Genomic DNA, 13,708 nt, shown 5'->3' with positions numbered 1-13,708 from the left:
CCAACCACTGAAGTAAGACTCACTGGTCTATAATTTCCTGGGCTATCTCTACTCCATTTCTTGAATAAAGGAACAACATCTGCAACCCTCCAATGCTCTGGAACCTCTCCCGTCCTCATTGATGATGCAAAGATCATCCCCAGAGGCTCAGCAATCTCCTCCCTCACTTCCCACAGTAGCCTGGGTACATCCCATCCGGTCCTGGTGACTTATTCAAATTGATGTTTTCCAAAGGCTCCAGCACATCCTCTTCTTTGATATCTACATGCTCAAGCTTTTCAGTCCGCTGCAAGTCATCCCTAAAATCACCAAGGTCCTTTTCCATAATGAATACTGAAGCAAAGTATTTATTAACTACCTCTGTGATCTCCTCCAGTTCCATACACACTTTTCCACTGTCACACTTGATTGGTCCTATTCTCTCACGTCTTATCCTCTTGCTCTTCACATACTTATAGAATGCCTTGGGATTTTCCTTAATCCTGTCTGCCAAGGCTTTCTCATGGCCCCTTCTGCCTCTCCTTATTTCATTCTTAAGCTCCTTTCTGCTAGCCTTATAATCTTCTAGATCTCTATCGTTACCTAGTTTTTTGAACCTTTCATTAGCTTTTCTTTTCTTCTTGACTAGATTTACAACAGCCTTTGTACACCATGGTTCCTGTATCCTACCATCCTTTCCCTGTCTCATTGGAATGTAGCTATGCAGAACCCCACACAAATATGCCCTGAACATTTGCCACATTTCTTCTATACGTTTCCCTGAGAACATCTGTTTCCAATTTATGGTTCCAAGTTCCTGCCTGATAGCCTCATATTTCCCCTTACTCCAATTAAACATTTCCCTAAGTTGTCTGTTCCTATCCATCTCTAATGCTATGATAAAGGAGATAGAATTATGATCACTATCTCCAAAATGCTCTCCCACTGAGAGATCTGACACCTGACCAGGTTCATTTCTCAATACCAGATCAAGTACAATCTCTCCTCTTGTAGGCTTATCTACATATTGTGTCAAGAAACCTTCCTGAACACACACTTAACAAACTCCACCCAATCTAAACACCTCACTCTTGGGAAATGACAATCAATATTTGGGAAATTAAAATCTCCCACCACAACAACCCAGTTATTATTACACCTTTCCAGAATCTGTCTCCCTATCTGCTCCTCGCTGCCCGTTACTATTGGGTGGTCTATAAAAAACACCAAGTCAAGTTATTGACCCCTTCCGATTTCTAACTTCCACCCATAGAGACTCTGTAGACAGTCCCTCCACGACTCCCTCCTTTTCTGCAGCCGTGACACTATCTCTGATCAACAGTGCCACACCCCCATCTCTTTTGCCTCCTTCCCTGTCCTTCCTGAAACATCTAAAGCCTGGTATTCAAAGTAAATATTCCTGCCCCTTAGCCATCCAAGTCTCTGTAATGGCCACAACATCATAGCTCCAAGTGCTGATCCACTCTCTAATCTCATCGCTTTGTACATAAAATTCCTTGTATTAAAATAGATACATCTCAAACCATCGGAACGCGTCCCTTCTCTATCACGGGCCTATCTTCCCTTTCGCACTGTCTCCAAGCTTTCTCTATTTGTGAGTCAACCTCCCTTTCCTCCGTCACTTCAGTTCAGTTCCCACCTCCCAGCAATTCTAGTTTAAACTCTCCCCAGCAGCCTTAGCAAACCTCCCCGCCAGGATATTGGTCCCCCTGGGATTCAAGTGCAACCCGTTCTTTTTATACAGGTCACACCTGCCCCAAAAGAGATCCCAATGATCCAGAAATCTGAATCCCTGCCTCCTGCTCAGCCACGCATTTATTTTGCACCTCATTCTATTCCTGAACACACTGTCACATGGCACAGGCAGTAATCCTGAAAGTACTACCTTTGAGGTCCTGCTTCTCAACTTCCTTCCTAACTCCCTGTAGTCTGTTTTCAGGACCTCCTCCCTTTTCGTTGGTACCAATATGTACCATGACCTCTGGCTGTTCTCCTTCCCACTTCAAGATATAACCATATAACAATTACAGCATGGAAACAGGCCATCTCGGCCCTTCTAGTCCGTGCCGATGCTTACACTCACCTAGTCCCACTGGCTCACACTCAGCCCATAACCCTCCATTCCTTTCCTATCCATATACCTATCCAATTTTACTTTAAATAACAATACCGAACCTGCTTCTACCACTTCTACTGGAAGCTCATTCCACACAGCTACCACTCTCTGAGTAAAGAAATTCCCCCTCGTGTTACCCTTAAACTTTTGCCCCCTAGCTCTCAAATCACGTCCTCTTGTTTGAATTTCCCCTACTCTCAATGGAAAAAGCCTATCCACGTCAACTCTATCTATCCACCTCATTATTTTAAATACCTCTATCAAGTCCCCCCTCAACCTTCTACGCTCCAAAGAATAAAGACCTAACTTGTTCAACCTTTCCCTGTAACTTAGGTGCTGAAACCCAGGTAACATTCTAGTAAATCTTCTCTGTACTCTCTATTTTGTTGATATCTTTCCTATAATTCGGTGACCAGAACTGTACACAATACTCCAAATTCAGCCTCACCAATGCCTTGTACAATTTTAACATTACATCCCAACTCCTATATTCAATGCTCTGATTTATAAAGGCCAACATACCAAAAGCTTTCTTCACACCCTATCCACATGAGATTCCACCTTCAGGGAACTATGCACCATTATTCCTAGATCACTCTGTTCTACTGCATTCTTTAATGCCCTACCATTTACCATGTATGTCCTATTTGGATTATTCCTACCAAAATGTAGCACCTCACACTTATCAGCATTAAACTCCATCTGCCATTGTTCAGTCCACTCTTCTAACTGGCCTAAATCTCTCTGCAAGCTTTGAAAACCTACTTCATTATCCACAACGCCTCGTACCTTAGTATCATCTGCATATCCACAACGCCTCCTACCTTAGTATCATCTTAGTATCATATCATGGATGTGATCAGAAACATCCCGGATCCTGACACCTGGGAGGCAAACTACCATCCGCGTTTCTTTCCTGCATCCACAGAATCGTCTGTCTGACCCCCTGACTATAGAGTCCCCTATCACTGCTGCCATCCTCTTCCTTTCCCTACCCTTCTGAGCCACAGGGCCAGAGTCCGTGCCAGAGGCACAACCACTGTTGCTTCCCCCAGGTAGGCCATTCCCTCCCCCCCCAACAGTAATCAAACAGGAGTACTTATGGTTAAGGGGGACAGCCACTAGAGTACCCTCTAGCATCTAACTCTTGCCCTTCCCTCTCCTGACTGTTACCCACTTCTCTATCTCCCGTGGTCCCGGTGTGACTACCTGCCTATAGCTTCTATCTATCACCTCCTCACTCTCCCTGACCAGACGAAGGTCATTGAGCTGCATCTCCAACTCCCTAACGTGGTCCCTAAGGAACTGCAGCTCAACGCATCTGGTGCAGATGTGGCCATCCGGGAGGCTGGGAGTCTCCAGGACCTCCCGTATCTGCCGAACACAGAAAACGGCCTCACACACATACTTCCTGTCTGTATTCTACACAGATAACCTACCTCGACCCGACTCTTTATCGCCGAAGCCCCGTTGAGCCAAAGCCTTCCTACTCTGTCTCCCTCTACTCTGATGCCCGCTGTATAAATCTGTCTTCATTTTAAACTCTTCTCGCTGATCTCATTGGGTGACCTTCACATGTTTGTGCAGTCGTGCCCTGTTCAAACCGCTGAAGAAATTGAGTGAGGTGAGAGAGGGAAGGATTGCTGGCTTTGCCTAGTAGTGCAATCTCCTTGGAGGACAAATGGCCAGGCAGGACAAAATAACTTTGGTGAAGATATTGGAGATCTGCAATAACAACAGAAAATGATGGAATTACTCAGGAAGTCAGGCAGCATATAAGGAGAGAAATAAATGGAATTAATTGGTTAATTACTTTTGCTTCTTCCCCAAAGGGCCCACTCTTTCACATCTACCAAGACCCACTCCATTTCTCATGGAACATACCCATGGCAAGAGATCCAAAACCTACCTTTTCACACCCTCCTTTTCCTATTTTCCCAAACATCTCTACTAGGTAATGCATCAGTCTACCCGTATTTCCTCCAATTTAGTATACTGCTTTAGTCTTACAATATGCCTCTCTCCATATTAGATCATTAAATATTTGTATCACAACAGACAATCTAACCATTGCCACTCTGCCGTTTGAGACAAAAGCATTACAGCTTAAACATGCTCTTCCTGCTTTGGGTCCTTACCCCTGCAACTCATGGCTCATTAATCACATTCCAAATACCGACTACCAGTATGAAGGATATCTTCTTTGACTCCCCTTTCCATCAGTATATTCCACACACTTGGTGAAACATTCTCTTTCATCACCCATCTAATCCTCCTATCTGTTATTATAAATTAATTTCCCTTGATTTTTGACCATTCTACCAAGTCCTTCTGATTAAATCTATCTATGACCTTCATAATTTTTAACCACTAATAAGTCTCCCCTCTCAGTCCTCTGTTCCGAAGAAACAATCCTAGTTATTCAATCATTCCTTATAACTACAATTTTCCAGTCTTAGCAACATCCTTATAAATCCTCTCTACATCTAGTTGTGCCTAACAAGTATAGATTAAGTTTTACATAAAGCACTGGACAAACTCAGTAGATAAGACAGCATCAATGGAAGGAAATGTACAGCTAATGTTTTGGGTTGATTCTCTTCATTTGATCTAGTCAGGGGTGCCCAACCTTTATTATACCATGGAGCCTCACTATAACTGAGGGGTCCAAACCCCTGGTCTAGATAAGGGGTCTTGACCCAATACACTGACAGTCCATTTCCCTCTTTATTGGCTACCTGACCTGCTAAGTTCATCCCCAGATCCCAGCACCTTCAGTCTCATGTCTCTGTCTTGATTAATTTCCAGCTTGAACAGGCCCTTCCACTTCAATGAACCAGCAAACCACCAATTTAACACTTGAATAATCACAGGACAATTTACATTTGCCTTTTTTAATCTTATTAATTTGTCACGCTACCTTTACAGTTCTGTGCATAGACATTCCAAGACTCTTCTGTTGTTTCACATCACTCAATATCCTCCCATTTATTATATATACGGTTGTCTTCAGACACCTTCCCAAAAGCATCATTTCAAATGTTCCTCAGTAAAAATCCATTCAAATTACATTTTGTGTAGCCTTTCTTACTCATTGCCAACTGCACTGCTAATTTCTGCATCATCTCATAATTTTGACTGCTATTCATCAATATTACAAAAAGCAAAGGACCAAGCAACACGCTCTGTGGAACCCCACTGGTAACAACCATTATCCTCTGATTTGAGCATGAGAGTCAAGCTCCTCCAGCTGAAGGCACTATCTGTCCAGGCAATTCAGCTTTACACAGCTAACTTACTTAGGGAAAACCAAAGGCAGATTGGGTGACCACTCTCAAAACATGCCTGTTCAGTCCACAAGGCAGTGACAGTGCTCATTATTGCTTTATAAAATTTTAATGAAGTTCAAAGTTAGCTTGAAGAAGAGCACTTGACTCATTTCAACTTGGCATGTCACACCTTCAGACTCGACACCAAATTGAATAATTTCAGATCATTCAGAGATCTGTGTCTTACATTGTAACAATCTGCTTCTGTTCTTCTTGGTTTCATTCAGATGCTCCTACCCAAGCTTTCTCCAGAAATAGCTTACACTGTACTAGCTTTAAACATCCTCTGGGTTGCTCAATCTTTCCTCTTTTTACCCTATAAGATTTCAACTTCCTCCCCATGCTTTTTCTCTGCATTACATGCTGTTTGACTGGCCAAGTTTTGCATTTATTGCATAAATAAAGCCTGTGGACATGTAGAATTTAGAGTACATTTAGAATTCTGGCAGCAAAACAAGCTCAACTTATTAATTTTACAAGCATATACTTTATAAATGCACTTTTGAAGTAATTTTCAGAAGGCCCCATTTTCCTACACATTTCTGATTGCAGTAACTCCATCTGAAAACAAGCTGCTATAATTAATCACAACAGATCTGATGTTAAGTATTATGCAAGGTGGCTGTATCTTTGTACTCTGCAAAATTCAACAGTGACTGAAATGAGGAAGGAAGACCTGAACTGGGATCAAGCCCAGCAGAAGCAAGCTGGCTCTGGTTGTCAAAAGCAACTGCCATCCATCAATATGACTTCAACTGAGTTTGTATCCTGCATAAAATTAACATGGATAAATCATAATAGAAATGTTCCCTTTGTGTATACAAACATACAAAGCAAACATACAAAACATACAAAGTAATTTCTCCTGACCTAGTTCTAATTATTGGAATACTGTGCTTTGAGGATAAGTGCCAAGGATTTTACTGGTCTCCCAGTCTCTTTCTCTCATCTACTGAATTCAGGAGCTATCTCAGAAGAGGAATAGACAACTGTTAGTGAAAGGATTTAGGTGGGGAAGGCTCTTAAAATATATCAGAGGCCATTTTATTAGGTACACCCGTATACCTCCTCATTAATTCAAATGTATAATCAGCAACTCAATGCATAAAAGCATGCAGACATGGTCAAGAGGTTCGGTTATTGCTCAGACCAAATGTCAGAATGGGGTAGAAATGTGATCTAAATGATTTTGACTGTGGAATGATTGTTGGTGCCAGACGGGGTGGTTTGAGTACCTCAGAAATGCTGATCTCCTGGATTTTCGTGCACAATAGTCTCTAGAGCTTACAGAGAAAGCTGTGAAAAACAAAAGCGTCCAGTGAGCAGCAGTTGTGTTGGCAAAAATGCCTTGTTAATGAGAGAGGTCAGAGGAGAATGGCCAGACTCGTTCAAGCTGACGGAAAGGTTCAAATAACCACGTGTTACAAAAGTGGTTTGCAGAAGAGCATCTCTGAATGCACAACACTTCAGATCTTGAAGTAGATGGGCTGCAGCAAGATAAGACCACAGATATACACTCGGTGACCACTTTATTGGTACAGGGGGTACCTAATAAAATGGCCACTGAGTGTATATCAGCATGAGGATCTCAGCTATATACAGGTAGCCCCCATGCTACTTTGGTATTCTGTTACTGAGAACTATTCACAAGTTGGAAATTTACAACACCAAAGTTTGGGAAGGATCATGGAAGCAGCAGTGATATCAGGGAGAGCAAGCAGGCATGGGAAGAGTGTCTGTTAGCTGGCCTTGATGACTTAGTGGGTGAGTGAGGGAGTCTGCTCAGCTCTCAGGTCGGTTCAACCTAGGTCCCAATTGTTGTGACTCAGGAAGGGTGGGGAAGGGGTGAGAAGGCATGGAGAAGTACCCTGTTTCCACCTGGCAGAAGATGCCTGCAGCCTAGCAACAGCCAAAAAAAATCCATTACCATTCACCCCACCAATCTTCCAAGCAACTGTTCATATGTACAGGATGACCTTAAGTCATGAGTGTATAAGCTATAATCCTGGCATTGAAATGAACAAAGACTGGGTTTGGTCAGGTTCCCATAAAGATGAAGGCAATTTACACTCAGTACCACTTTATTAGGTACACCTGTTAATGCAAATATCTAATCAGCCAATCATGTGGCAGCAACTCAATGCATAAAAACATGCATATATGACAAGAGAGTCAGTTATTGTTCAGACCACTCCAGAATGGGGAAGAACCGGGATCTAAGTGACTTTGACTGTGAAATGATTATTGATACAAATGGGATGATTTGAGTATTTCAGGAATTGCTGATCTCATGGGATTTTCAGACACAGCAGCCTCTAAAGTTTACAGAGAACTGTGCAAAAAAAAAAGCAAAATTGCCTTTTTAATGGGAGAGGTCAGAGGAGAATGGCCAGACTAGTTCAAGCTGACAGGAAGGTGACAGTAACTCAAGTAGCCACGTGTTACACCTGTGGAGTGCAGAAGAGCATCTTTCAGCATACAACACATTGAATGGACTATAGCAGAAGACCACAAACATGCTCAGTGATAACTTTATTATGTACAGGAGGTACCTAATAAAGTGGCCACTGAGTGCATACCCAAATTGGTGTACTCCAATCTTTGCCCAACGCCAACTGACTCAATGGATCAGTGTAATTTTTTATACTGTGTTTGCGAAATTGTTTGTATTTTGCGCGTGGGAGATGGGTTGATATTCTTGTTGCCGTTTGCACAATTTGTACTTATTTTGCATGAGGGAGGTTAATGTTTTTCTTTGAACGAATTCCATGGTTTTCTTTGTTTGTGAAGAAGATGAATCTCAGAGCTGTATACTTCATACATACTTTGATAATAAATGTGCTTAGAATACGTAAATATTGTGAGCAGTAGCTAAAACCAATGTAACAAGTTTTTTTTAAAAACACAAAACAGCAGACAGAAGAACAACAGAAAATACTGCCCATGATATTTTACAAGCTCTGGTAAAAGGAGTTCTAAATTAGCCGAGCATGATATGGGACTAGCACATATTCCATACTATCCAATATTATTCTATTAATTCTACAAAATACATAGAATTCACTTTTTAAAAATATGTTCCAGAGTAACATTTCAGTGATCCCAGTTAATTTTAAGGGTGTGGCTGACAGTATGAGGTGCATTTAAAGCTAATGTGGGAACTAGGATCCAGTGAGTTGGTAGGAAACATGAAAAGCAGATGTGGGCTGTGGGCAGTGGGCAGGAAGCGCAGAGGCCAGGAAATTCTGATCAGGCCCCTAGTAATTGGATAATAAAGCATACCAAATATTAACCTGTGAGTCAGATACTGAAACATTCACATTACTGAATGGCTGGATAATGGATTATTGTATTAGTCATAAAATCATACAACATTAAAGAGGCCATCCAGCCTACCACGTCCACGCCGACTAGTGGGCATACATCTCTATTAATTCCACTTCCCAGCACTTTGCTCATAACCTGCAGTGTTTAATAAAGTGATGTACTTGAAATTTTCTTCTTATTGATAAATTATCGCAAGTTCTCAAAGACATATAACCAAAGCAAATGAGATGAAAGTATCAACCACCACCTAGCAACAATCTATATTTAGTTTCAAATTATGTTAAATGGAAACATTAATAAAAAAAATATAACAATGCAGTAGAAGCATAAAACAGACGTGGCATATATACTCTTCCTGATTGGGCAATTCACTAATAACCACCAAGAGAAGCATTTAGAATATTTTGAAATAACTATTGAAATCATAGTTCCATAAATGATTATTTTGTGGATTCAATTCAAAATGTATTTCTGTTCTTTATTAGAATTCAATTATCATTTTACTTCAATAAAACCTAACTGATGAAATATGCTGTAGTGCAAATATTCCCTAATATAAATCAAACTGAATCAAAACTAGTATTTCCATAGTTATTCCACCAATAGATGGTGAAATAAGAAGAATGGTTACCAAGCCATAAGTGGCTTTGTTGGTTAAAAAGTTGAGTCTTGAGAAGGGGTAGTGAGAAGTGGTAGCTGTGGCTGTGGGAGGGAAAGCAGGCTCAATGGCAAAAGGTAGCAGACAGTAATGTTAAAGCAGCTGAAGGCTCAATCAGAAATGACGAGGGATGGAAATGCAAGAAACAATGTTACCTGGTACAGATGTTGCAAGCAAATTCCTTGCTTACTTTCTTCTGCTGGATTCGAGACTCTTTTTCTTTGTGTCTTCTACTCAATGAACTATTTTTATTCACTCTCCTTTTCTCCTGAGTCTTCTGATGGACTTGTCTATAGTGTTTATTCTTCTGTCGCCCACATTTGAATGTCTGTCCGCAAAGCTGGCAGAGAAATAACCTTGTCTCCTTGTGCTTTGCCATGTGCTCATTCAGATCATCTCTGACAAAAAAGCAGGAAGTAGCTCTGTCTAATACAGCAAACAGTAGTTCACCTATCCTTTATGAATATTAACAACTTTAATGAAAGAAAACCCCAATCCTGCTGCACCCTTCATACGAGCCATATCCCCTTCACACTCTTAGTCCTGAGGCAGAGTCTGATCCAGAATATCAACCATACCTTTAACTCCATATCCCCTTCACACTCTTAGTCCTGAGCCAGAATCTGATTCAGAATATCAACCATACCTTTAATTCCATATCCCCTTCACACTCTCAGTCCTGAGGCAGAGTCTGATCCAGAATATCAACCATACCTTTAACTCCATATCCCCTTCACACTCTCAGTCCTGAGGCAGAGTCTGATCCAGAATATCAACCATACCTTTAACTCCATATCCCCTTCACACTCTCAGTCCTGAGGCAGAGTCTGATCCAGAATATCAACCATACCTTTAACTCCATATCCCCTTCACACTCTTAGTCCTGAGGCAGAATCTGATTCAGAATATCAACCATACCTTTAACTCCATATCCCCTTCACACTCTCAGTCCTGAGGCAGAGTCTGATCCAGAATATCAACCATACCTTTAACTCCATATCCCCTTCACACTCTCAGTCCTGAGGCAGAGTCTGATCCAGAATATCAACCATACCTTTAACTCCATATCCCCTTCACACTCTCAGTCCTGAGACAGAGTCTTGATCCAGAATACCTTTAACTCCACAGGTGCTGGCTGACTTGCTGAGTTCCTCTATCAGAGCTTTTTGTTTGTTCAGTTCCCAGCATTTATAGTGTCCAAAAATCCGATGCTTCGTTAAACTGGATTTTAAAAAATTGTATTTTCCCTTTATTTTCATCATTGGTGTGACTTCTTAGTGACAGACTTCCCATCTTAATACTTGACTCCATTGTTTATGGGGGCTGACTTTGAAATTCATAGTCAAGTAGATACTAGGTAAGCAAGCAGTTCAAATCTCTCACAGAACAGACCCACCAACAACCCTTCTACGGTCAAAAAGTTATTGAACATAAATTAATAACATCCTTCTTCCAACAGGAAGATTCCACTATGATGACCTCAGGACTCAGCTGCAATTTTAACTCTGGGTCTGAGCAGAGAAGCTATTGCAGAATCAATAGCCAGAAATGAAAAGTTTCTAATCAAAAGAACTCTTTCTTCACACTGCTGGTGAAATGAGACAGATTATATTTGTAAAACAGAATTGAATAACTGTGACTGTCAAGTCAAACTAGAGTTTCTAGAAAGTATTGGGACCTAGAGGCAAAAGAAAATAAAATTTAAAAGTCATAGCAAGAATCCACTGATAGACCGGACGGAACCCACTGCCTGAGTGCTGCTTCTCCCCAGAACATTGGGCGGACCCCGCAGCATCACAGCGGCAGTCCGGAAGCAGCTTTGGAATCTGCAGTAAGATGCTGAACTTTAAATAACTTGAGAGACTGTTTCATGGAAAAGAGCACTGCTGTCACTGTGTTTGGGTTAGCGCTAGCTTCGTCACGGGATCATCGCGTGAAGGCACTTCTCAGAAATGGTGCAAGGCTTAAGAAGAGCTCGCGAACCTTCAGGAGGGTTTGCCCAGTTTGAAACCATAATGGTTGGAGGCCATAACGGTCCATTAGAGAAACGAGGTTGTGCAGGTTGGAATTCGTCTACAAAGTCCGAGAGGCAGCTAGCTTTTTCACTAGACTAATGATTGACTTATGACTGATTACTTATGACTTATGACTACTGACTAATGGAACTAACGGAACTATCAAACTGCTGCACTTGCGAAAAATAAAAGGAGGAAAAAAAAGGAAAAGTTGTTTGGTCATTGAGTGGAATCTGTTTAAAAACCTTCGGGTAGGCGCATTCAATCCCTTTCAAGTGGGGAAGCTGCACATGTTCAAAGAAGAACCAGAATTCCGACTTGACAGGGACAGAAGTTGGGGATATCTTAGAGCCTGCAAGGACAGGGCACTTCCACAACTTGGGGTCATAATTGAGGTCTGAGGGGTCCGTTTTGAGGGTGTTCTAAGATCAATAAAAGGTATGTTTCAGAGCAAACTCTGGCTTGTCTTGGGGCTAGTAATGGTTGTTTCAGAGTTAGCATTGGGAGAGTCTTACCATCAGAGGTGGGGATGTTTCAATGTGTTTCAGTACTGGGATGCTTTTGGATTAACAGTATTAGTTTTTTTAGTGTCAGTAATTGTAATTGCTTATGTTACGTACCCGTGACACGTGACAGTGGTACCCTTGTCACGTGACTGGGGTTGAAGTTATACTGGACTTGAGGTAATGGTCTTGTGATGGTGGAGTGATGTCATTTTCCCGCCAGTAGAGGTCATGTGACAGGTTTTTTTTACAGGGTATAAAAGGAAGACCCACCCTGTCAGGTGGGGCAGTTCGTGGCGGGATTTGCCAGGCTGACTTCATGTCCCTGCGTGATTTAATGTGATGACTCAGTTTAGTTGCAAAATGAAGTTTTATATAATGCCTAAAGTTTAAAAGGTCATTGCCAGCGGTTTCTTTGCTGGTTGAGAGTGAAGATAAGAATTTGGAAGATAAAAATAGAGGAGAATCGATTTTCGACGGTGGAAAGTTCGGCCTTATTTGATCCTCATTCGGAAGGATTTCGTTTACTGTTCTCATGTTAATCTCTGCTGGGATAGTGGGAGATTGAGAATAGTGTGGAAGAGAGGTCAGTACCTTTAAGCCGTTATATTTCATAAAATTCTTCGTGGGAAAGTTCGACGCCGGGGGAATCGAAGGACATCGACGTGGAAGAGAATTTAAATCGCTTTAAAAAGTCTCTCCTTTTAAAAGGACTGTGAGCTTTTGAACTTTCGGCATACCGCTTTAAAGAACTGTTTTTTTTCAATACCGCTTTAAAGACTGTTTGGACTGCAACGCTATTAAGAACTGTGAATCTGTCGCACAGCAGCTGTTTTCCGGTTACGTTTGAGTTTGTTTACTTTTGAGGGGGTTTGTTTTCAGTGTTTAATAAACGTGTTGTTTGTTATAAAAACCCTTGCCTAACTCATCTATATTTATTGTTGCCTGAATACGTAACGCTTAGCATTGCTAACATTATAGTATCAATATTGGGAATGTGTTGTAAAAAATGTTGCCTTCTTGGATGTGTAGTAATGACTTAAAGGCAGCTAAGTTACTTTGTGCCCATCCAACAATAAAGCTTCAGTGTGGTGGGAGTGACTTTACTTTTTGTGCCCAGTAAATAAATCTGATATTTTATATTGCAAATTGGCAGTACGTGTTTTTCATGTATAAGAATCCTGGAAAGGCAATAATAGGAAACAGAAAATCACAAATGATGACTTGCAAACTTAATTTGGTTCAAGCAGGTAAATACACATAACCGTTAATCATTAACACTCAATGAGACAAGCAGCATCTGTGGAGAAAGCACAGTTCAAGTTAATAAACTTCATCTGATGAAGCTTATCAATCTAAATCATTATATCTGTTCTTCTCTTCAAAGAGGAGGCATTTGTTTTTGTAGGAACCACATCAGATTTTTATCACATAAACTTTCTTGGAGAATGCACAATGATTAGCAAAATGGGAAGTCTTAGCTAATATTTTATTAAATGGGTATATAAATTTCAAAATTTTTTCTTCTGTGATTATGGAAAACAAATAAAACTGCAAATGCTGGAAACAGATATGCTGAAAGAACTCAGTCTGGGAAAAGAGAAACTGATTTATCCTTACACAGATGCTGTTCAACTGGCTGAATTCCTCCAGCATTCCTGATGAAGGGTTTCGGCCCGAAACGTCGTCACTATCTCCTCCCATAGATGCTGTCTGGCCTGCTGAGTTCTGCCAGCATTTTGTGTTTTTTAAAATTTATT

General features: G+C 41.1%; 1 protein-coding gene across 1 annotated transcript in view; it reads right to left on the bottom strand.

Annotated features, from left to right (window-relative positions):
• Positions 1-13,708, bottom strand: part of LOC140742213 (uncharacterized) — a 48,406-nt gene that overhangs the window by 16,265 nt on the left and 18,433 nt on the right. The window contains exon 4 of the mRNA XM_073073040.1: positions 9,586-9,828. Coding sequence (XP_072929141.1) covers positions 9,586-9,828 — 243 coding nt within the window. The remainder of the gene's footprint in view (positions 1-9,585; positions 9,829-13,708) is intronic.

The sequence above is a fragment of the Hemitrygon akajei genome, chromosome 20 (assembly GCF_048418815.1).
Source record: "Hemitrygon akajei chromosome 20, sHemAka1.3, whole genome shotgun sequence".
Taxonomy (NCBI): domain Eukaryota; kingdom Metazoa; phylum Chordata; class Chondrichthyes; order Myliobatiformes; family Dasyatidae; genus Hemitrygon; species Hemitrygon akajei.
The sequence above is the reverse complement of the archived record's forward strand: the minus strand, read 5'-3'. Positions and strand labels throughout refer to the sequence as shown.